This window comes from Hemitrygon akajei, unplaced genomic scaffold (assembly GCF_048418815.1).
Source record: "Hemitrygon akajei unplaced genomic scaffold, sHemAka1.3 Scf000216, whole genome shotgun sequence".
Lineage (NCBI taxonomy): Eukaryota > Metazoa > Chordata > Chondrichthyes > Myliobatiformes > Dasyatidae > Hemitrygon > Hemitrygon akajei.
The window spans coordinates 235,307-257,001 of NW_027332100.1; the positions used below are offsets into that span (position 1 = coordinate 235,307).

Genomic DNA, 21,695 nt, shown 5'->3' on the forward strand with positions numbered 1-21,695 from the left:
TGTGGGTGAAAGATGAAAAGTTTTAGTGGGACATGAGTAGATAAGTCTTCAATCAGAGGGTTGAGAGAATGTGGAACGAGCTGCCAACAGGAGTGGTACATGCGAGCACGATTTCACATTTGAAAATATGGATGGGGGAATATGGCTACTGTGCAGGTGGGTGGGAACAGGTGGTTTAAATGGCTCAGACAATGCATCTGTGTTATTGTTTATGTGGTTCAGTCCAGTTTTTGTACTGTGTCATGTAACACCATGGTCCTGAAAAAAAAACACGTTGTCTCATTTTTACTGTGTACTGTACCAGCAGTTAAGGTCGAAATGAGAATAAAAGTGACTTGAATCGGCAGCATCTGCGGGTTTGTCTCCGAGGCCCCGCCCACACTCTGATGACGCAATAAGCACACTGCACATGCTCACATTCCCGGGCTGGTCAGTGATTTTTTTCTTTGTGTTGAAGCGGGTCCGGAGCGGCGGATTGTCTACGAGATCCAGATCGGGAGAGGGTCCTCGCCCCCTCGGGCGGGGAGCAAGGGGTTGGGGGGGGTCGGATCATTCTCTGCGGAGCGGGACTGAGAAGATCCATGCGGTGAGTACTGAGTCCGGTCCCGGCCGATGCTGGGCAGTGAGTCCCGTTAACTTCCCCGACTCCCGGTCTCACCCCGCTTCCTGGACAAAATCTGCCGGGGTCGGTCCGGGTTGTGAGATCTTCACTCCGAACCTGGGGATACCCACCGTGTGTTGATAATAGTTGGTTCGGGAAGAAGGGTAAATGCCAAAGTTCCTGTTGCTCTATCTTTGTCATTTCAGTACATAGCAGTATGTACTGTTAATTCTGTATCTGTGTATTGCTGGAGGGACATCAGAGGTCGTCCTTGATCCCTTCTCCCACCCGTTCCATCTGTTTAATCCCTGCCCATCTTGTTCAATATCTGTCCAGCCTGCATCCCACCACCTCGATGATAAATATCGACAATCTCTCTTCTACCGTTGCCTTCATTGTGAAGTCTTTCGCCTCACGGAGTTATTTCTGAAATCAGAGTTTGTTACCTGGAACTACCAGAGGATTTATTTAATGCAGAATGTGGAAAGATAAAGATAGTCACCACAGTTTTAGTTTCAAAGTTACCAAATGGCCGCTGTGTTAATCTTTGTCAGACGGTGACTCTCAGTGTTTACAGGAGGTTTTCTGAAGAGTGGATTTATTGGTAGCATTAGGATATGAAAATGCAAATGGCCTTGAATGTAAAATCACACAAAAGGTTAGGAGATACGGCTAATTCCCTCAGGGTAATGCTGTTCAAACCGTTGAGCACATCTACACGGAGCGCTGTCACAGGTGTTAGGAGAGACGCAGGGTTGTACCGTGAGTGTTGAAGCCACACACACACACACACACACACACACACATATAAATAACATTGTTAACTTTTGCTTATCTTGTTTAAGTTGCTATTTTATAAGTAGATACTAACTAAGATAATGGTTTTAACATTAAAACCCGACAGTGTATAATCTCTTGCTGCTGGTACGTTACGAAATCGTAACAAAATTGGGGGCTGGTCCGCGACGTGAACAAATTTGGATCTTATTGATTTGTTGATTGGCTACTTCCCTTTGGATCAACTTGTGTGGGGAAACCAGCAGCAATGAATATTGGGGAATTTCGTTGTGTCCTTGAGGTAGATAGTCAGATTTACTTATTTCACAATCTGAACTGCACTTGCCCTATAAATACAACACAACATTGTTTTATTTTTTCCTGATGCAGCACCTTGATATACCTATGTATTGAAATGTCTGAACTGAATGGCACGCAAGAAAAGCATTTCACTGTGTCTAGATTGACGTCGCAGTAGCAGGTTATCAGTTCTGGGATGAAACTGATCAATTTGTCAAATGGATGTTGAAGGGCAGACAGGGATCAATATTAAGGTACGGGCTGATTACCATGTATGGGTGAGTAGGGCTGAGATATTCGCAATGAGTGCCGGGGTTCTCGAGAGAGTTGATGTAGAGAAAAACAAGGTGATGGAAGTTCAAACATCAGTGAAGGTATACAAGCAGATTGGTAACGTGGTGTTCAATACGTTCCGAATACATCCCTTCACTGATGAGAAAGGTCATGATGCAATTGTATATAGCATTGGCCTGATTAGAGTATCATGCTGTTCCTGCTCCCCGTAAGAAATGTATGTAATTTCAGAGGAGCCTATGCCCAGGGGGTTCACCAGTCAGTTACCGAACGTGGGGCATTTCAGATTATCAGCGGATAATCTGCCATAGCCTCCTTCAAGCGGAGGAGTGGGAGTTATTTCATTCAAACGTTATTAGAGACATACATGTTTTCGGTAGTGGGAACCTATTCTCCATATCAGATGCATCTATAGCGAAGTGCAAATGCAAAGGTTGAGTGGAAGTTCAGTTTTAGTGTAAGGTGTTGACTTTCCTCATTTCAGTTTGATGTAACGGATCCCTGCTTCTCTGTCAAACTGTACAGCTGCGGCCGTGCCTGATATTGCGAAATCGTATGAACGGATGTCACAAGATTGACAATAAGAAACCGTTTTGGACGTGGAAATGCCTCTTTTCTCAGTTTCACTGAAGAGTGGGAAGGGGGGGTCGAACATCAGAGGAAGACGATGGGAAGGTGAGAGAAGGAAATGGGAGTCGGGATGGTAAAGGAAAATGGTGGAGGGGTATAATTATCGGAAGTTCGAGAAGGCGCTCTCTCACTATATCTCCAAACCTGCACCTCACTCTGGTGACTCTTCTCCTTCCCTTTCTTCCAAGGCCTTCTGTCAGAATCCTATCAGATTCTCCCTTCTCCAGTCCTTTAACAAACCGACCTCCAGTTCTTTGCTTCACCACTCCCCCCCTCCTGATTTCACCTGATTGATTCCATTTACCTCTTCCTCTCCTCCACCATTTCTAACGCTGACTTTTAATGTCTTACTTCCAGTCCAGAAGACGGGTCTCGGCCCGAAACGTCGCCTATACTCAGGCAGTAGTGATAGGAGACTCTATAGTAGAGGTCAGACAGGTGATTCGGTGGATGCAGGAAGGAAACTCGGATGGTAGTTTGCCTCCCAGGTGCCAGGGTCCGGGATGTTTCAGATCGCATCCAAGATATCCTGCCGTGGGAGGGAGGACAGCTAGAGGTCGTGGTACATATTGGCACCAATGACATAGGTAGGAAAAGGGAAGATGACCTGAAAAATGACTATAGGGAGTTTGGAAGCAAATTGAGAAGAAGGACACCAAAGGTATAATCTCGGGATTACTGTCTGTGCCACGCGACATTGAGAATAGGAATAGAAAGAGGTGAAGGATAAATGTGTGGCTGAGGCATTGAAACAGGGGGCAGGGATTCAAATTTCTGGATCATTTGGACCTCTTTTGGGGCAGGTGTGACCTGTACAAAAAGGATGGGCGGCACTTGAATCCCAGGGGGACCAATATCCTGGCGGGGAGGTTTGCAAAGGCTACTGGGGAGAGTGTAAACTAGAATTGCTGGGGGTGGGAACGTAACTGAAGAGACTGGGGAAGAGGAGGTTGGCTCACAAATAGAGAAAGCTTGTAGATTGTGCGAGAGAGAGGATAGGCAGGTGATAGAGAAGGGACGCGCTAAGACCGACGCTTTGTGATGTGTCTATTTTAATGCAAGGAGTGTTGTGAACAAAGCGGATGAGCTTAGAGCGTGGATCAGTACCTGGAGATATGATGTTGTGGCCATTACAGAGACTTGGCTGGCTCAGGCACAGGAACGGTTACTTCAAGTGCCAGGCTTTAGAAGTTTCAGAAAGGACAGGGAGGGAGGCAAAAGAGGTGGGGACGTGGCACTGTTGATCAGAGATAGTGTCACGGCTGCAGAAAAAGTGGACGCCATGGAGGGGTTATCTACGGAGTCTCTGTGGATGGAAGTTAGGAAAAGCAAGGGGTCAATAACTTTACTGGGTGTTTTTATAGGCCGCCCAATAGTAACAGGTATATGGAGGAGCAGTTAGGGAAACAGATCCTGGAAAGGTGTAATGATAACAGAAGCACGAGGAAATCGGCAGACGCTGCAAATTTAAGCAGGAGAAGGGGGTCGTCGTTGGGGGTGGGAGCAGCCTCCAACTGCGACTCCACACATGCTTCGATTGTGACTCCCATCTCCCCTTCCACCACCAGCACTCTACAATCACCTCTCCCTCAGATCCCACCGTTAACCGCTGGAACCTCAGAGGCTCCATCTTCCTCTCACCCCAACCCTTCCCTCTCCAATGACTCAACCAGCCTCCCTCCCCCCCTTTGATCCCGGCTCTCATCCGTGCCGGGTCTTTGCTATCCCCTCTGACATTCCACTCTCTGAGGCAGAACGAGCTGTCCTCAGTAAGGGCCTCACCTTTGTTCCCCTTCACCCACCCACCCACAAGTTCCGCGTACGCCATGACGCTGACCACTTCTTCCGCCGGCTCTGTCTCCAAGCTCACATTTTGTCAAGGTCTCTCCCACCCCCACCGATGCCCCTTTCTCCCGTCTTCAACCCCCCTCCTCTTCATAGACACCCCACTCTGGTCTTCTGCCTGCAATGGATCTCTTTATTGCTAACTGCTGACGGAACATCAACCGTCTCGACTTCACCACTTCACTACACCTTGTTCCAATTTCAACCTCACTCATTCCGAACACTCTGCTCTCCACTCCCTCCTCACCAATCCCAACCTCACTCTAAAACCCGCTGATAAGCGGGGCGCTGTTGTAGTCTGGTGTATTGACCTCTACCTGGCCGAGGCACAGCGGTAACTCGCTGATACCTCCTCTTATTTACCCCTCGGTCATGGCCCCACTAAGGAGCACAAGGCCACAGTCTCCCACACCATTACCAAAATATCAGCTCTGGGGATATCCCATCTACTGCCACCAACCTTATATGCCCCGCACTTCCCGTTTCTACCTCCTACCCAAGATCCACAAACCTGCCTGTCCAGGTAGACCTATTGTCTCAGCTTGCTCCTGCCCCACGGAACTCATTTCTGCGTACCTTGACACTGTCTTATCCCCCCTTGTTCAATCTCTTCCCACCTATGTTCGTGACACTTCTCACGCTTTGAATTTTTTCAATGATTTTAAGTTCTCTGGCCCCCATCGCCTTATTTTCACCATGGACGTCCAGTCCCTATATACCTCCATCCCTCACCCGGACGGTCTCAAAGCTCTCCGCTTCTTTTTGGATTCCAGACCTAACCAATTCCCCTCTACCACCACTCTCCTCTGTCTAATGGAACTAGGTCTTATTCTCAATAATTTCTCCTTTGGCTCCTCCCACTTCATCCAAACCAAGGGTGTAGCCATGGGCACCCGCATGGGTCCCAGTTATGCCACCCTTTTTGTTGGCTTTGTGGAACAGTCCATGTTCCAAGTCTATACGGGTATCCGTCCCCCTCTTTTCCTTCGCTACATCAACGACTGCATTGGCGTTGCCTTCTGCACGCATGCTGAGCTCGTTGACTTCATTAACTTTGCCTCCAACTTTCACCCTGTACTCAAATTTACCCGGTCCATTTCCCACACCTCGCTCCCCTTTTCTTGACCTCTCTGTCTCTATCTCTGGAGACAGATTGTGAATCTACTTCTATTATAAACCTCCTGATTCTCATGATAATCTCGACCATACCTCTTCCCAACCTATCATCTTTAAGATACTCTTCACTCTTCTCAGTTTTCTTGCATCTGCTGAACTTGATCCCATTATGGATGCTGTCCTCACCCGCATCACCTCCATTTCTAGTACGTCCGTGCTCACCCCTTCCCACCGCCCTCCTAGTGATGGAGTTCCTCTTGTCCTTGTCTACCACGCCTTCAGCCCCTGCAACTTCCACCATCTCCAAGGAGATCTTACAACTAAACACCACCCCACTCTGTTCTTTCAACAGGGATCACTCCCTCCACAATTCCCTTGTTCATTCATCCCTCATCACTAATCTCCCTCCAGCCACTTAGCCCTGCAAGCGGACTAAGCGCTACTCCTACCCGTACACTTCCTCCCTTACCTCCATTCAGACACAAAACTGTCCTTCCAGGAGAGCCAACACTTCACCTGCGTACCTGCTGGGGTCATCTATTGTGTCCGGTGCTCCCAATGCGGCCTCCTTTACATTGGTGAGACCCGCCATAAATTGGGAGACCGTTTTGTCGTGCATCTCTGTATCATCTGCCACAAGGGGGACTCCGCAGTGGTCAGACATTTTAATTCGGATTCCCATTCAGAGGACTCGACCGATGGCCTTCTCTTGTGCCAGAATGAGACCACCCAGAGGGTGGAGGAGCAGGATATATTCCATCTGGGTACCCTCCAACCTGATTATATGAATATTGAATTCTCCTTCCAGTAAACAAATTCCGCCCCCCACCCACTTCTCTATTCCCCACTCTGAACTTTCATTTCCGCTCACCAGCTCTTTCCTTCCCCCGGGTCCCCTCCTTCCCTTTCTCCTATTGACAATGCTCCAATTCTTTATTTTCCAGCCCTTGACCCACCCAACACTTGACTTCACCTCCCAGCTTGCCTCTGTCTCTTCCCCGTGGGTCCCCTCCTTCCCTTTCTCCTATTGACAATGCTCCAATTCTATATTCTCCAGCCCTTGACCTGCCCAGCACTTGACTTCACCTATCACCTCCCAGCTCGCCTCTGTCTCTTCCCCGATCTTTTTATTCAGATCACTTCCCCGCCTCCTCGGGAATGAAAAAAGGCTGGTGGTCCAAAATGTCGACTGTTTACTCTTGTCCAAAGATACTGCCTGTTCTGCTGAATTCCCCCAGCATTTTGTGTCTGTTGCTTTGGATTTCCAGCATCTGCAGGCTTTCTCATGTTTGAAGTAATTATTTGGGCTTTGTTGAGATTGTACCTGGAATATGGTGTAAAATCCTGCTCCCCATACTAACACGGGTTAGACAGACCAAAGAACAAACTGCCGGAGGATCTCAGTGGGTCGGGCAGCATCTGTGGAGGGAAATGGACCGTCAGCATTTCGGGCCGAGACCCTCCCTCTGGACTGAGAGTGGACGGGAAATAGTCAGAGGAAAGAGGTGAAGGGTGGGCATGGGCAAGAGCTGGGGAGTGAGAGGTGGATCCAGGTGAGGGGGAAGGTGGGACGATGGAAATAGTGACAGGGGTGGGGGATGAGTGGTTGGGGTAACACGGGCTGCAGAAGATATTTAATTCCATGGAGGATTATCGAAGAGGTTAGAGAGTATTTGTTATAGAGATTGGCCAGACTGATTCCTGAAGGACGATGAAGTCTCAGGGATGGTCTTCACATAAATCAGAGGCCAGCGATGTGTGGAGATCGAAGGGATCGAGGAAATGAGGATCATCGAGAAACATGTGGCTGAAATGGGAAAGCAGCCGCCATCTCGTTGATGGTTTGAGGGGCTGAATGGCCTCCTCCTGCTGTTTCTTAATTGATGTTTCAGTGTTCCTGTCCAGTGAGGCTCAGGAGGAATGTGAATAGAAATTAGTGTTTAGAAACATGGAAGTCGTTTCAATGAATCCTGCACATTTCCTCTTCGGGTGGGAATTGTGGATTGGACCGGGATGGGAATTGAACCCGTAACTCTGAGAACCGGGAGGTGGAGAGATGGGGACGGGGAAGATACAGAGGGAAAGAATAACAATGTAGCTGGTGTAAATATGAAATAATGTGTAAAATGCGGCAGGTAGGTCGGGCAGTGTGAGATGGGCGTGGAGCGGAGTCAGCGGTTCGGACGGGAGACCCTCCACCCATCGCCTGATCCACTTCTCGTTCCCATTTCAAACGCAGATCAGCAGCATCTGTGCTTTTCGCTTTCGAGGCCCCGCCCCCGCTCTCACAGTGGGCGGGGATTTTCGTTCCGTTCTCTGTTGAAGCGGATCGTCGGCGGGGAGCCGGTGGACCGATCGCTGTCTGCAGGACAATTTGATCAAGTTCCCATCGGTGAGTATTGAGGCCGATCCCGGGGGAGGGAAACCTGATGTTGGGCAGAGAGTCCCATTAACTTCCTCGAACTGGCGGCCCCGTCCCGCTTCCTGGACACAACCTGTCGTGGTCGGTCCGGGTTATGGGACCTTCACACCGAAACGACTGAGATGAGCCGCCGCTCAGCCCCTGGTGTTCTGGTCCCAGGAGCGGGAGGAGGTGGTGATGCCGAGACTGAACCCATCCATTAAGATGTACCTGGTGAACTTTACCTCCATCACCCGGCCCGGTATCGGATCCGAACTTCACCTGGATTGACGCCTGGGGTCGATAATTGTTTTACATATTTCCAGCACACTGGAAGCGGCCGTTCGGCCCGTTGTGTTCTTGCATACTGGAGGGTTAAACAGAGTAATCGCACCCTCGGAGACTCCTCCACGTGTATGAGTAGTTTCATCTTTCCCCGGTCAGACAGGACAGTGAGATCCAGATCTCTCATGTCCTCTCGGGGGACTGGGAAGGTTATTTCCATCTTCTTTCCATTGCTACGACTCACCGAAATGCTGACAGTATTTCCCGATATCTGGCCCTATTCATACGAGAGTTACAGTCTTGTTCATTTATCTGGGTTTCTCTGAATTTCTCGCGCCAGAATTTTCAAAGGAGCAACCCAGGCTGTCTAATATTTCCATGCAATTGGAACGGGGAATCTTTATTTTGTTTTCCATGTACAGAGGTTGAGTGAAAATCGTGTCTCCGGTATTCTCCACACAAATCAACACATTGCAGCAGTACATTGAGGTAAAACAAATCATTCTGGTTACAGAGAAAGTGCAGTGCAGGTAGATATGTGGTGCAAGGTCACATCGATTTAGACTGTGAGGTCAGGAGTCCACTCATCATGCTGTTCGCTTCTAACAGCAGAATGGACACCGTCCTTGAGCCCGGTGGCATGTTTCTGTTTTATTTTATCTTCGGCCCTATGGAGAATTAGAAGTGAGAATGTTCAGGGTTGTGGGGATCTTTCATTATGTTGGCTGTTTTACTGAGGCAGTGGGAAGTGTAGACAGAGTCTATGGAGGGGAGGTTGGTTTCTATGATGTACTCAGTTGTGTCCACAGTTCTCTGCTATTTTATTCAATTAAAGGAAGAGCAGTAGCTATATGAAGATGTGAAGTATCGGGATGGGATACTTTGTGCGGTGAATTGATAGTGTGTCGAGTAGAAAATGACATATACCAAAATTCTTATTGTTTGTTCTGGTTTTGTTATATGGGAATCTGTTATCTACTCGTGCGTACTATTATTTCAGGGTCTGTGTATTGCGGGAGGAACATCAGAGATCGCCCTTCATCCCATTCTCCCATCTGGCTCCATCTGCTCATCCCCTGCCGATCTGGTTCAACCTCTGTCCAGCCTCTGTCCCACCAACTCAGTGATATATATCAACCATCTTATCCAATCTCTGTCCAGCCTGTATCTCATCACCTCAATTATATATATGAAACATCTTGTTCAACCTTTGTCCAGTCTGTATCCCACCACCTCAATGATATATATCAACCATCTTGTTCAACCTCTGCCCAGACTGTTCCCATTGCTGCAATTATATATTTCAGCAATCTGTCTTTTAAACTTTGTCTTCATTGTGAAGTTTTGCCTTGCATCTTTTCCAGAATTGTTTTTTTTTTGACAGTTAGGACTGCCAGAGGTTTAATTGAACACAGCACGTGGCAGGGTAAAAGCAGCCATTTCAATTTTAGTTTCACCGTTACAAAATGGTTGCAGAGTTAACCTTAGCCAGAATGGAACCCATAGCATCTGAAGTTGAATTTGTTATTTAATTTTTTGTTTATTTTCGGTGAGCCATTTCATCTGTTTCCAGGGTAACGGCCTGTCAGAGCTGCAGCAAGTGTTGCAGTTTTTATCACTCTGTGGTCACCGCCTCTTAGTGTAGAGACAGTGGCCTCAGGAGCAAATGTAACAGAGTGATAGTGGGAGGAAAGGATGCTGTGAGCATTGACTGTATGGGGTGTGTTACACCAGGGTCTGAATGAACACGGAACTAACAAATTAGTTGGGGTGGGTGTGGCATTTACAGTTTAGGGTGGCAATCAGTTACTATCTGTGCATTAAAATGAAGAGGGAGAAAATACAGTTGCAGGACATTTAAAGTAAGGAGGTGAAAATACTGGAAACATTCAGCAGATCAGCAGCATCTTGGACAGTCTTGGTTCTGGAACTGGGTCTTCCACCATTTGTCCTTTCAGAGACGTAGTCTGATGTACTGAGTTCCCAGCATTTTCTACTTTATAATTTTACATTTTGTTCCTGCTGCACTGCAGGAAACATGGCAGCCAGCTGTGCTGGGCAAGATCCCACACAGCAGGAAGATTGTGATCAAATGTGCTCGCTTTAGCTGCTGGGATCAGGCTGAAGTGTATCCGCATCCTCTATACAGACCGGGGAACCAGCCTGGGCACCAGCCCCGGCAGAGGGTCATTAGGTTCCAATTCCACCTTAGTCTGTGAATCGGAAATTGCAGAAACACCACGGCAAATTGCAGGCACCAAAGCGTCTTTAAATGGGTGATGATATTAGGCTGGTGATTCTGAGGATATGCAACTGGCAGTATACGGGCTTCAGTCCAGGTTGGTATTTCGACAGCTGGGATCGGAATTTTCTCAGTCTGCAGTGAAGCTGAAATCCTAGGATGTTGGGCATTGGTTGTGGGGAAATCACCGTCTACACTGCCCAATAGGACATCATATCTGTCAAGTATTTTGGAGATTATTTAAGAGTTAACTAGGGAGTTTGTTGAATTTGGGCAGTGATGTTGTTCATTTGAACTTTGGTAAAGTCTGTAACAAGATCCCGCATGTCAGCTGATCAGGAAGGTTCGGTCACGTGGGATTCACAGGGAGCTGGCGAATTGGATTCACACCGGGCTCGAGAACAAGACGCAGAGGGAGATGATTGAAGATGTTTTTTTTTTGTGAATGGAGGCCTGTGATGTGTGTCAATATCGAGACCTCTGTAGTTCATTGTTCATGCCATTGATTTGTATGGGGATACACAAGGCGCGATTAGCAAGTTTGAATTGAATTGAATTAAATTGAATTGATTTCTTACATCCTTCACAATATGAGGTGTAACAATCTTTACGTTACGTAAAATAAATGTCCAAGGTATAAATGTCCAAAGTGCAATCAAAGTAATTTGTAATAATCTCTAATAAATTGAACAGTCCATAGAATATAGAGTGCACTTAAATCAACGTGGGTTATTTCATCTGATGGCCTTGTGGAAGAAGCTGTCCCGGAGCCTGTTGGTCCTGGCTTTTATGCTACGGAACCGTTTCTCGGATGTTAGCAGCTGGAATAGATTGTGGTCGGGGTGACTCTGGTCCACGATGATCCTCCAGGCCCTTTTTACACGTCTGTCCTTGTAAATGTCCTGAATCATGGGAAGTTCACAACTACATATGCGCTGGGCTGTCTGCACCACTCTCTGCAGAATCCTACCAATGTTCCCACACCAGGAGGGGCGGCCTGCTTGTATGTTTGACTCAACTGTGTCCACGGTTCTCTGCTGTTTCATGTAGTCATGAGCAGAGCAGTAGCCGTACGAAGGCGGGAAGTATCCCGATCGGATACATTCCATGACGCATTGATCAGGTTTGGTAAGGGGCAAAGGCCATGTGCCAAATTTCTTATTGTTTGTTCTAGCTTTTTCGTTTTAGGATACCTCAATGATAAGTATTAGCAATCTTTCTTCTGATCTATCTTTGTATTCTAATGTGTTCTAGTTCACCATTTACTTCATTGAACTTTTCTATGTCATTTGCCCCTACAATTAAAGAAAGGGTCCATAGACCCCAGGTTGGGAACCCCCCTAGAGATATAGAAATCTATGATGGTATAAATAGGGTGAATGTAGGTGGGCATTTTCCCCTAAGGTTGGGTAAGATCATGGATTTAGGGCAAAAAGTGACACATTTAAGGACATTCTGATGGGGAACTACTTCACTCAGAGGGTCGTACGAATCCGGAACCAGCACAGAGCAGAAGTGAGAGATGAAAGTTGGATTGTAGTATTTGAGAGATGTTTGGGTAGGTACATGGATGAGGGAGGTATAGAGGGCTGTGGTCTGTGTGCAGGGGGATGGAACCACACTGATCATGGCACGGACTGGATCGACTAACAGTCCTGTGTCTGTGCTCTAAGGACTCTGTGAATCTACATTGACACTTGTACACATAATCGACATTTATTGCAGGCGGGTTGTATCCAACAATGTGCTTTTATTTTGGAGCAGCGTCTACATTGCTGAGAGTTCAGTAGAGCTGGAACTACCAGGAGATTTACTGAATGCTCCTGGAAAGGGTAAATACAGCCACTGGAATTTTAGTATCACCATTACAAAATGGTGCGGAGAGAGAGTGGCTTCAGATACGAGGATGCCTTGAGCATTTACTGTCCGGGATGGAATGAAGAAGATTGTAGGGATTGTATTTGTGCAATTCTGTTCTGAGTGTCAAACATTTTGCAGTCAGTCAATTGTTTCTGCATCAAAAGAACAAAATAAAATCTCCTGTAGTGAGTTTCAAATGCTATATTTTCAATTTTATATTTAAAACATTTTGTTCCTGTTACACAATGGGGAAAGTGGCTGCTAATTGACCTGGGCTACACTGCACTCAACAATAAAATAATGAACAAATGTGCTCAATGTAACTGAGGAGACAAGTTGAAATGTATCAGCACCCTCTTTGCGACCCAATGCCCATGTTTCTCGTTGGATCCCTGTCCAGACAAAAGATCATCAGGCTCCAGTTCTGTCATGGGTTGGTGTGGGAGTGTAAGTTTTTGAACTGGGATTAGCTGAAACACTGCCGCATATTACCGGCAGCAAAGAGCCCTGAGAGAGTTGGTACTTGAGATAGAATCTTGGGATGGGGGCTCCAGGAATATGGAACTATCAGTGTCTGGGCTTCGGTCTAGGTTGGTGCATTGACAGATGGGGCTGGATGTCCCTCCTTCCGCAATGAAGCAGACGTCTCCGGGGGCTGGATATTGCTAGCGCGAATCTCTCGGTGTGAGATGTGGGAACACCCACTGTGAGACGTGGAAAAGATGTGCGAGGCTGTCGGTGTGGGCTGTGACCCTCTGAGGTTGCATCCTGGGATACCACACATGTTTTGATCCAGATAAAATAAATCAGGGGATCAAGTTGTCCGCGTTTATGCGATGTTGAGCGAGTATTTCTGTTCTGTGCTCACATGTTTGGCTCTGAAGTTCCTTTGGAAGCAAAGCAGAGAATGAGTTCCCATTCCATCCCTCACAGGGAGAGGCTGTGATTAAATATGCTGTTTTGTGTTTGCACCAGTAGAAATAGCCTGGGGTTTCAGAAATCAATTCACATTTGGACATTCCCCCTCACTATCACCTGTCTATCTGCCTTTGGGAGTCAAACATAAACTCAGGATGCTGAAGATAGAACAGAACCTGGAACAGTACATCCCAGGAACAGGCCATTCGGCCACAATGGTGTGCCAAACCAGCAGAAAAGCAAATCACCCCGCCAAAAAAAAAACGAATGAGTCCTACCTACACAATGTCCATATCCGCTCAATCTTCCTCAGACCCATGTGCCTATCCAAACGTGTCTTAAAAGCCTCCGATGTATTTGTTTCCACCACCATAACAGACAGCGCATTCCAGGTATCCACACCTCTCTGAGTAAAACAACTTACCCTCACATTTCCTTTGCATCTACACTTTCACACGTTCATTGCATGTCCTCTGGTATTAGACATTTTAAAACAGCGAAACGATACTCCCTGTCTACTCTACCTACGTCTTTTGTAATCTTATAAACCTCTATCAGATCTCCCCTCAGTCCCTACCGCTCCATGGAGAACAGCCTGAGATTTTCCACTAAAACCTGGATGAATCCATTCTGACGAAAGGTCAGGAAACCGAATCGGTATCATTTTCCCTCTCCCAACAGCTGCTCCTTACCTGCTGAGCGTTTCTTGTGATTCCCGTTTCTGTTTATTACATTCACCTGGAACATTTTAAATCTCCTGCGAATGGATCAGCGCACCAGCGCTCGTTTTGTGTCAGTTGATAGAAGAGCGAAGAAACCACACAGCTTTTCCCAGTACATTATCCTGGTACCAATTGTCCTGTATTTTTACCCCGGAAATGCATTCAGTGCAGCTGTTGATAACAAGGTTCAAAGAATAATCCGAGGAATGATAAGCATTATGCATGCGGAGCATTTGATGGCCCTGGGCCTGTGTTCAGTGGAGTTCAGATGGTTGGCGGGTTAGGACGGGGGTGATTATTTACACCGACTGAATGACAAGAGGTTTGGTTGCAGTGAGAATGAACAGGGTGTCTTGATTAGACGGAGAGTCTGGGATCTGAGAGTGCCGCCTCAGAATAAAGAAGCTTCACTTTAAAACTGAGATGAGAGCAATTACTTTAGCCAAATGTTGGTTGATCTGTGGAATTTGATGCCACAGAGGGTGGTGGAGGCTGTCGTTGGGTATATTCATGTTCTGGATTGCTAAATAGGTTGCGTGCTATAGCAGGGAAGCAAGAATATGGTATTGGGAAAAAAATCATCCATGATTGATTATGCAGCAGACTAGAATGACCGAATCACCTAATTCTGCCTCTATGCATAATGATTTGTATCTTATGCCATGACTGAGTGATGACTTCTTTTTGTCCCATCACAGACAAAAGAAGATCTTCAGATGCTACCAAGCAACACACGCAAAATGCTGGAGGAAATCAGCAGGCCAGGCAGCATCTATGGAAGAGAGTAGAGTCGACATACAGATGCTGCCTGATCTGATGAGTTCCTCCAGCAATTTTGTGTGTGTTTCTTTGTATCCCATGTCAGGCTTTGGAAAGTGTGAGGGGCAGTTACAGATTTCTTCACTCGCATTATTATATATGAGTTCAAGATTAAGTTCCAATAAGTTTAATCCTTTGTTCTACTTTGTATGAGTAACATACTTCATTATCTCCTGGTTAAAGGTAGACCTGACCTGCGAGATTTATTGGAAGAAAAGCCCACGACAGGAAGAAAATCACAACTGAAGACGAGGGAACAGCAACACTGAACCAGCCTGAAGACGGAGAGCACCAAATGGAGAGAACCCATCTGACTTGGAGTTTCCATTGATTCAGTCAGGAGAAAGTTTGGTGAATCTTATTTACCCAAACACTGGTCCTTTAGACATTACATTTCTGTACCAAGGAAGGTAGGAAATAGCTGGAGTGAGACTGAATCAGCGTAGGATTACCAGTATGCGCCTGTCAGACCCCGTTGCACTCACTGCAGATTTGCTAATTACTCTGGGAAGCCACGCACATTCCCTCATATTGTTTACTCATTTCAAACTCTTATCAGTTCTGCTGTTTCCTTGCTTGGCTGTGTTACGTCACAATAATCTCAAAATGCGTTGAGAATTTCCTCCCTTTATAAGAGGCCGCAGTTTTCTCCAGCTCTAGTGATTGCAGAAATGTGGAATTACCGTGAACTACAGCAACATGTCATTGACTCCTCTGTCTATTGCAATCTGCAACGATATACTTGCCCTCGAGTATGTTGTCCCACAAGCCTCCGCAAACCCTCTTGAAGCTAAATGTCCCAGCACCACATTTTATTCAGTCCTAACTAGCAAATGCCAACCAATAATTTACATTTACATACCCTGTCATCATCAAGTACTTTTCTACTAATAAATTGTCAGAACCTACGAATCTGTGATTAAGCAGAATTAGGTCTCACAATGAAGTTATGTTCCCCTTTGACCCTGTACCAAAGGCACGGGTTATATCTGTACTTGAGGTGAACGGATGTTCTTTCAGCCAGGACTGCTGGAGCTGCCGGGGTCTATTTACTCTCAGTCGTTGTGGGATGGGAACGAGAGTGTTTGGTCAGATGATAGAAGAGTTGATATAAAGGCAATGCAATGTTCACAGAGACTGTGGGAGGATCGGTTGTGTACAGGGCATCATGTAGTCAGTTGGAAATGTTTAATTCAATACAATAAGTGTTACGAGTAAGAGTAACTTAGAACATGGTTCAGTACATGGATGGTACATGTTATCACCATTACACAGACCTGACTGTTACAAGGGCAGGATTGGTGTTTGATGCTCCAGGTTTTAGTTGTTTCATAATACGTAAGGGGGGGGGGGGGTGAAAGGGGGAGAATTGTTTTTACTAATTAGGGATGGTATCACAGCTACATAAACAGAGGACATCAATGTGGGTGAAAGTCAGAAATAAGAAGGGGGCTATCATTCTGGGAGTATTCTATCGGCCTCCCCCAAAGCCACTGGGATAATGAGAGCAGATAACTTAGCATTTTCAGGAAAGGTGCAAAAGCAACAAGGTTGTTATCATTATTGACCTCAACTTTCCTGATGTTGATCCCACCTCCTTGTTCCAAAATGTGTCAATGGGGCAGAATGCGTTGTGTGTCCAGGATGAATTCTTGACATAGTATGTGGATGGGCTAACTGGAGGAGTTGCCATACTGTATCTAGTATGAGGCAATGATGCTGGTCAAGTAACAGATGTCAAGATGGGTGACCTGTTTGAGATAGTGACCACAACACCCCAATTTTTATCATGGTCATGGACAAGGATAGTAGCAGACGATACGATGCAGTATTTAATCAGTGGATGGGTAGTTACAATGGTATTCGTAATGGGAGTGCAAATTGGGAAAACATTTTCAAAGGTAAATGGAACAGTGGAACTGTGAAGGTTGTTTCAGGAACACTTGAATGCGGTTCAGGGTAGATTTGTTCCACACACAGTGAAAAAATGTTTATATAAACGAACCATGGATCACAAGAGATGAGAACATTTAAGCAAGAGGGAAAAGGAAGCATTATTTAGGTTTAGGAAGCAACATTCGAGCAAGGCTCTAGAGAATTATAAGGTAGCCTGGAAGGAGCTTAAGAAGTGACTTACAAAGGTCGAAGGGAACTTAAGAAGACCTTGGGAAGTAGGATGAAGGAAATCCTAGGGCATTCTACATGTGGGTGAAAAAGAGGAGGGTGAATTGATTGAGGGTAGGACTAGGACTACTCAGGAGCAAAGTTGGAAATGTGCCTGGAGGATACGGTGATAAGTGAGGTGCTTAATGAATGCCTTGCTTCAGAGTTACCAGTGAGATGGACAGTGATTGTGATGATAGCATAACATTCCCATTCTGCTAAGAAAGAGATGTTGTTCATTCTACCAATAAACACCACGTTACTACAGGAAGTGAGGGGCGATCATGGGGCTTTGACAATGAACATTGCATCCTCTCTGGCCAAAGGGGTAGTAACACATGATTGGAGGCTGTCAAATGTTGTTCTGTAATTCAATAAACCCAATGGGAATACTGGGAATTATAGACCAGTCTATAATACTGGGAATTATAGACCAGTGAGTGTTACATCAGGGGTGGGCAAGCCCTTGGAACGGATTCTTGGGGACAGCATTTGCAGAAGCATAATCTTACTACGGGTTGCCACTTAGACATTTTGATGGTGAGTGGAGAAAATGGAAGGGGAGGTGCCCGAGATAATTTTCCACAATATGGATCAGGTACACACAGAATATCTGCCAACATTTGGGTTGACAGAGACTGATCAACATTCACCATGTCATTGTGCATGGAAAGTTGTGTTCAACAATACTTTTTAAGGTTTTTGAAGATGATTATCAATGAGGGTGGGGGAGTGGATGTTGTACATTGAACTCCAGTAAAGCCTTTGGCAAGGTGCCTCATGACAGCTCGTTCTGAAAGATAAGGTCCCATGAGGTACAGAGAAAGAAAGTTAGATGGATTCAAAAATTGCCTTGAAGGTAGCAAGCAAAGAGTGATGGTTGAACGTTCCTCCTCAGAATGGAGGCGCGTAACGAGTGTTGTACCACAAAGCTACAAGTTGTAACATTCGATATTTGTTAGTTGATAGCAATGAAGTGAATGCAGGTGCACAAGGCTTGACCGGTCAGTTTGTGGATGACACAAAATTAGTAGATGATACTCACGGTGAAGATTATCGTAGCTTATATGGGATCTAAATGGGCAGAGGAGTGGTAAATATATTGTAAAACCACAGCAACTGCTTCATGCAGAGGCTGGTGATTATGTGGAGGGACCTGCCAGAGGAAGTGGATGAGGCAGACACAATTGTATAATTCTAGAAGCAGTTGGGATGTGAAGATGGAAAGAAGAGGCCAGGACGGAAATAGGCCCAACGCAGGAAATTAGGACCATCTCTGTGGGCACTGTTGTCAGCATTGTCTCGATGGGCTGAAGGGTCTGTACCTGTGCTCTGTTGCTCGGTGACTCTATTAGTATATGCGCCAGATATCACTCGACAGACATACAGACATGGTGTGGGAGTTGATGTTAACCGGGAATGTTTTGTCCCTAAGCCAACGGATGCTCTGATACAGAGGATGGCGATACTGTCATATTTGTAAAGTAATCCTACTCTCTCTGACTCAGTCTGTTGTTGTGTGTAATTCAGGTCATCACCAGCAGGTGGGGCTGTCCTGCACCGCGACCAAAGTGTAAACAATAATCATCAGTCAGAACCAGAATGGCTACAGGTATGTTCACTGTGATTTTTATAATTAAACTTCTGCCCTATTAGTGCACAATAGTTCAGATGAAGAAACTTACACAGGCGCTAACAGGGCAGAGAAAAGTTTCATCAAGCAGTGTCATTGTTCCCACTGGTAAAGCAGCTTTGTGTAATCGATCAATCCAAGTTCCAGTGCAGGGACCTGACACCAGTAATGGTTGAATTACTCCGCTCACCAGGTAAAGCTTCATCTGAGTGAGAGGAGTCGGAGACCCTGAATCAGCAGGTTGAGAGTGAAACACAAACAGGAATGTGACAGCGGTGTTGTTGGTTACGTAAAAGTCCAGGTTCAGGGTTTGTTGCACATCAGGGCCTGTTTAGAGGTGAAAGACATCTCCAACTTTCATTTATAAAATTCAGAGACGGGTGATAAGAGCATTTCCGGGATTTCAGAGATTGTGTGACAATACAACATTTCAGGTTCTGGCAGGGCAGCTATCAACTTCCTCCTCGATGGGCAAAGTAGATGAGGGGAATTTTCCGAACTCTGTTTTCTGTAGTCGAGCCAAGAACTTTGCCAGCCTTGGAAATGGCTGAGGATCAGGAGACACTTCATTTTAGAAAAACTTGTGGTCTGCTTTGGCGCATCACTGTCTGGTATGGAGGGGCTGCTGCACAGGACAGATGAAGCTGCAGAAGGTTGTAAATCTAGTCAGCTCCATCTTGGGTACTAGACCACAAAGTTCCCAAGACATCTTTAGGAAGCGGTGTCTCAGAAAGGCAGTGTCCATTATTAAGGACCTCCAGCACCCAGGGCATGCCCTTTTATCACTGTTACCATCAGAAAGCAGGTACAGAAGCCTGAAGGCACACACTTAGCGATTCAGGAACAGATTCGTCCCCTCTGCCATCTGATTCCTAAATGGACATCTAATCTTCAGACATGATCTTACTTTTTTTAATATACAGTCTTCCTGTTTTTTTTTTAATCTATTCAATATACGTAATTGCATTACTTGTTTTTTTTTTAATTTTATTCATTATTTTTTTTCTGCTAGATTAACAGCTGCTGCTAAGTTAACAAATTTCAGGTCACATGCTGGTGATAATAAAACTGATTCTGATTCTGTTTTAATGCCCCGATCCATGTCTGTTCTGTGGCCAACTGGTGAACGTGAGTTCTCAATATTTCCCTCTTGAGATGGTGTGCTACCTGAATTTAAATTGTCAGTATCTCTGATGGGAGACCCGGTATAACCAATGACCAGCTGTCTCTGTATCCTGTAGGCATTGTGATTGTGCTCAACTCTGTGATTCCAGGTGGAATAAAACAAAGATTACAGTCTGGAAATGGGTCCTTCGGCCCAACTAATTCATGCTGTTCTAAATGTATCTGAGCTGGCCCGATTTCCTAGCAGCTTTTCTCAAATTTCCCTTGCAGGCTTCTTCTACCCTATTTCCTGCCCACATCCTAAGCTTTGTAACTTCCTGTGTGTTACAGCCTCCTTTGGCTGCACGTAAATTACACCCATCACCTGCCACATGAAAAAAATGCCCCTTCAGTCCTTTTTAAATTTCTGCCCTCGAGTCTCAGACTCCCCTAACCTGGGCAAAAACACTATGACCATCGACCCTATCTGCACTCCTGATTATTTTCATCAGGAGTAAGTAGTGTAAGGTTACCCCTCAAGCTCCCGTGATCCGGGGCAAACTGTCCCAGTTGAACCATATAACACAAAAACCAAACAGCCCCATCCAGCAACGTACTTGTCAATCTCCTCGACACCCTTTCCAGCTGAATTACATCCATCCTATAGATTAGCAACTGTAAATACACGCAAAGCTCTCTCAGCGAGACTTTGTTTAGTTACTAGAACTGCACGCAAGACTCTCCCTTTGCCAATGACTTGTATAGTTGTTCCATGACGATCATCATCCAGGAGACGGGATGGGACCCAGGGGACCAGGCATCATGGGCTTCAAGGTTATGGTCGGTCTGTAACCCAGGGGAGTAGACATTGTTCGTCTCAAGCCAATGGTCAGTCGGTGACCCAGGGGACAAGACAGTGTGTGACAAAGCAAACGGGGAACGTGTGATCTAGAGGATGGGACCATGAGTAATCCAGTGGCTTGTCTGTGAGTGACACAGGTGACTGGACAGTTTGTGATCCAGGGAGATTTATGTTTGTGGAAGATAATCCCAGTGATAATTCCCGGTATCACCTGATGTCATTCCATTAATACCTCTGGTTATCAGTCTCTTCAGCTAATGAGTAGTGGTGGTCAGTATTACTGTGTCTGTCCAGTTCTATTTCTGTCCAAACACCAGCTTACCAGGATGGTCACCTAGCAGAAAGTGTGGTTCATTCACATAGAACATAGAATAGTACAGCACATTACAGGCCTTTCAGCTCACAATGTTGTGCCGACCCTCAAACCCTGCCTCCCATATAATCCCCCACCTTAAATTCCTCCATATACTTGACACTTCTCCGGGTTGAACTCCATCTGCCACTTCTCAGCCCACTTCTGCTTCCTATCAATGTCTCTCTGTAATCTTCAACAATCCTCTACACTATCTACAACACCACCAACCTTTCTGTCGTCTGTAAACTTGCCAAACCACCCTTCTAAACCCATTCAGGTCGTTAATAAAAATCATAAAAAGTAGAGGTCCCAGAACAGATCCTTGTGGGACACCACTAGTCACAACTGTCCAATCCGAATGTACTCCCTCCACCATGACCCTCTGCCTTCTGCATTCAAGCCAATTCTGAATCCACCTGGCCAAACTTCCCTAGATCCCATGCCTTCTGAATTTCTGAATAAGCCTACCATGTGGAACCTTGTCAAATGCCTTACTAAAATCCACGCAGATCACATCCAGTGCTCTACGCTCATCTATATGCCAGGTCACCTCCTCAAAGAACTCTATCAGGCTTGTTAGACACGATCTGCCCTTCATGAAGTCATGCTGACCATCCCTGATCAGACCATGATTCTCTAAATGCCTATCTCTAAGAATCTTTTCCAACAGCTTTCCCACCACAGACATAAGGCTCACTGGTCTATAATTAGCTGGACTATCTCTACTATCTTTTTTGAACAAGGGGACAACATTCGCCTCCCTCCAAT

At 45.9% G+C, this 21,695-nt stretch overlaps 1 protein-coding gene across 5 annotated transcripts in view; it reads left to right on the plus strand.

Moving 5' to 3' along the window:
• LOC140724432 (NACHT, LRR and PYD domains-containing protein 3-like) overlaps positions 1-21,695 on the plus strand; it is a 41,452-nt gene that overhangs the window by 4,188 nt on the left and 15,569 nt on the right. Inside the window, exons 1-3 of one of the 5 annotated variants that reach the window (XM_073038881.1) lie at positions 7,824-7,955; positions 14,994-15,161; positions 18,504-18,585. In XM_073038881.1, coding sequence (XP_072894982.1) covers positions 18,576-18,585 — 10 coding nt within the window. In that variant the 5' untranslated portion in view covers positions 7,824-7,955; positions 14,994-15,161; positions 18,504-18,575. Of the gene's footprint in view, positions 1-7,823; positions 7,956-14,993; positions 15,221-18,503; positions 18,586-21,695 lie in introns of those variants that run through there. The other 4 variants (XM_073038882.1, XM_073038879.1, XM_073038878.1 and 1 more) reach the window with 4 other exon arrangements.